The sequence below is a fragment of the Musa acuminata genome, unplaced genomic scaffold (assembly GCF_036884655.1).
Source record: "Musa acuminata AAA Group cultivar baxijiao unplaced genomic scaffold, Cavendish_Baxijiao_AAA HiC_scaffold_1137, whole genome shotgun sequence".
NCBI lineage: Eukaryota > Viridiplantae > Streptophyta > Magnoliopsida > Zingiberales > Musaceae > Musa > Musa acuminata.
In genome coordinates, this window is record NW_027021349.1 from 1,338,184 (window position 1) to 1,339,898 (window position 1,715).

General features: G+C 46.8%; 1 protein-coding gene across 1 annotated transcript; it reads left to right on the forward strand.

The window, feature by feature from the left end:
- The first annotated feature begins 463 nt into the window (after positions 1-463).
- On the forward strand, positions 464-1,462 carry LOC135671074 (glutathione transferase GST 23-like). Its single transcript, XM_065178979.1, has 2 exons — positions 464-800; positions 868-1,462. The coding sequence occupies exons 1-2, from the start codon at positions 480-482 to the stop codon at positions 1,249-1,251; spliced, it is 705 nt and encodes a 234-aa protein (XP_065035051.1). The 5' UTR covers positions 464-479; the 3' UTR covers positions 1,252-1,462.
- Positions 1,463-1,715: the final 253 nt, after the last annotated feature.

Below are 1,715 nucleotides of genomic sequence, written 5' to 3' on the forward strand. Positions count from 1 at the left end.
TCTCTTAATGATCATAATCTTAATGTAATTCCAACATGTGGATGAGGACATGCACCGAATAAATAATCGATCTTGCTCTCTCTTTCATTGCCATGCTCAATCATGAAAACCCACTTTATTATGGGCTCCATTCACAAGTCTCAGACTCATGATGAACCTATGGAATATGTTTTTAATTTACTGAAATATATAATGGAGACTGAATTTTGATATTATGACTCAAATTATCAAAGCATTCGAAATAAATATGTGTTTCATATCATGCATATATGATATGGAAAATAAAGAAATTTGTCCAAGAATTTGAATTCAATCTAATTTTTTAGTTTGACAAAAAAATACTTAGGAAAAGACTATTGCGCATAATATTAAAGGTTTAATGAGAAAGGAAATAATATCATGCTGTTATGACGTGACCTTTACTGCCCCTCCTCATATCTCTATATAAAAGGACGAAGCTTGAGGCAGGTGTCTCAGCAATGGCTCCACCCTCCTCCGATCTCAAGCTCTTGGGGTCATGGGCGAGCTCCTACACTCACCGAGTCCAACTCGCCCTCAAGCTCAAAGGCCTCGCCTTCGAGTACGCGGAGGAGGACCTCGCCGACAAGAGCCCCTCCCTCCTCCTCTACAACCCCGTCTACGAGAAGGTCCCCGTCCTCCTCCACCGTGGCCGCCCGGTCCTCGAGTCCGTCATCATCCTCCACTACCTCGACGAGACATGGCCCGAGGTACCCCTCATGCCCGCCGACCCTTACGACCGCGCTCTCGCCCGCTTCTGGTGCCACTTCGTCGACGACAAGGTAACCCCCATCTCATGCCGCCTTACGTGAGTAGACGAGTCCTGATCTGCTACCGGTGGCAATGCAGCTCGGCCCTGCCGTGGGAGCGGTGTTCGCGTCGCCGAGCGACGGTCAGGCAGCGGCGGTGGAGCAGGTGCATGAGAACCTGAGGCTGGTGGAGCGCGAGCTGAGGGAGGGGGCGTTCGCGGGAAGGAGGAGGTTCTTCGGCGGCGATAAGATCGGTGTTCTGGACATCGTCCTCGGTTGTGGTTCCTACTGGCTTGCGGTGTTCGAGGAGGTGATGGAGGTGAAGCTGGTCGACCCGGAGGCGTTTCCACTCTTCCACTCATGGCTGCGGGACTTCGAGGAGCAGGAGGAGGTGAAGGCGATCATCCCGGCGATCGACCGGCTGCTGGAGTACGCGAGGGGCGTTCGCCAAATGATGCTTGGGCTCAGCACTCGGCAGCAGTGACGTCGCCGTTGCTGCCGATGCATGCATGGTCTATATATAACAGCAGTAATGAGAAGGAAGGCCATATTATCGTGTGTGGGTGTTGAGCTAAGTGTATTATGGATGTGTCATGTGAGCAGTGGTTTAAGAGGGTGTGAGCTATCTCGATAAGATTACCATAATATGTTGAAAAATAATTTTCATTCGAATAATGTTTTTATGTGTTGTTTTATCTGAATAATTAGTCCGAAATATTTATTATTTTCTATCTTATTTCTTAGAATATAGAATCACTTCGAAGGAAATGGAGTGACTAATTGATTGGCCTCATTCCTACTATTTGAAGTCGAACTTATTTGTGTAGTAAATGAAGAGGATTTTGAGTCTCGATTTAGACAATCTAATACTGTCTCCTCGTTCTGTCAAAATCCAATGAATAATGTCCAGAATCTACTAGAAAATTTTAGATCGAGAAGTTGAAGTTT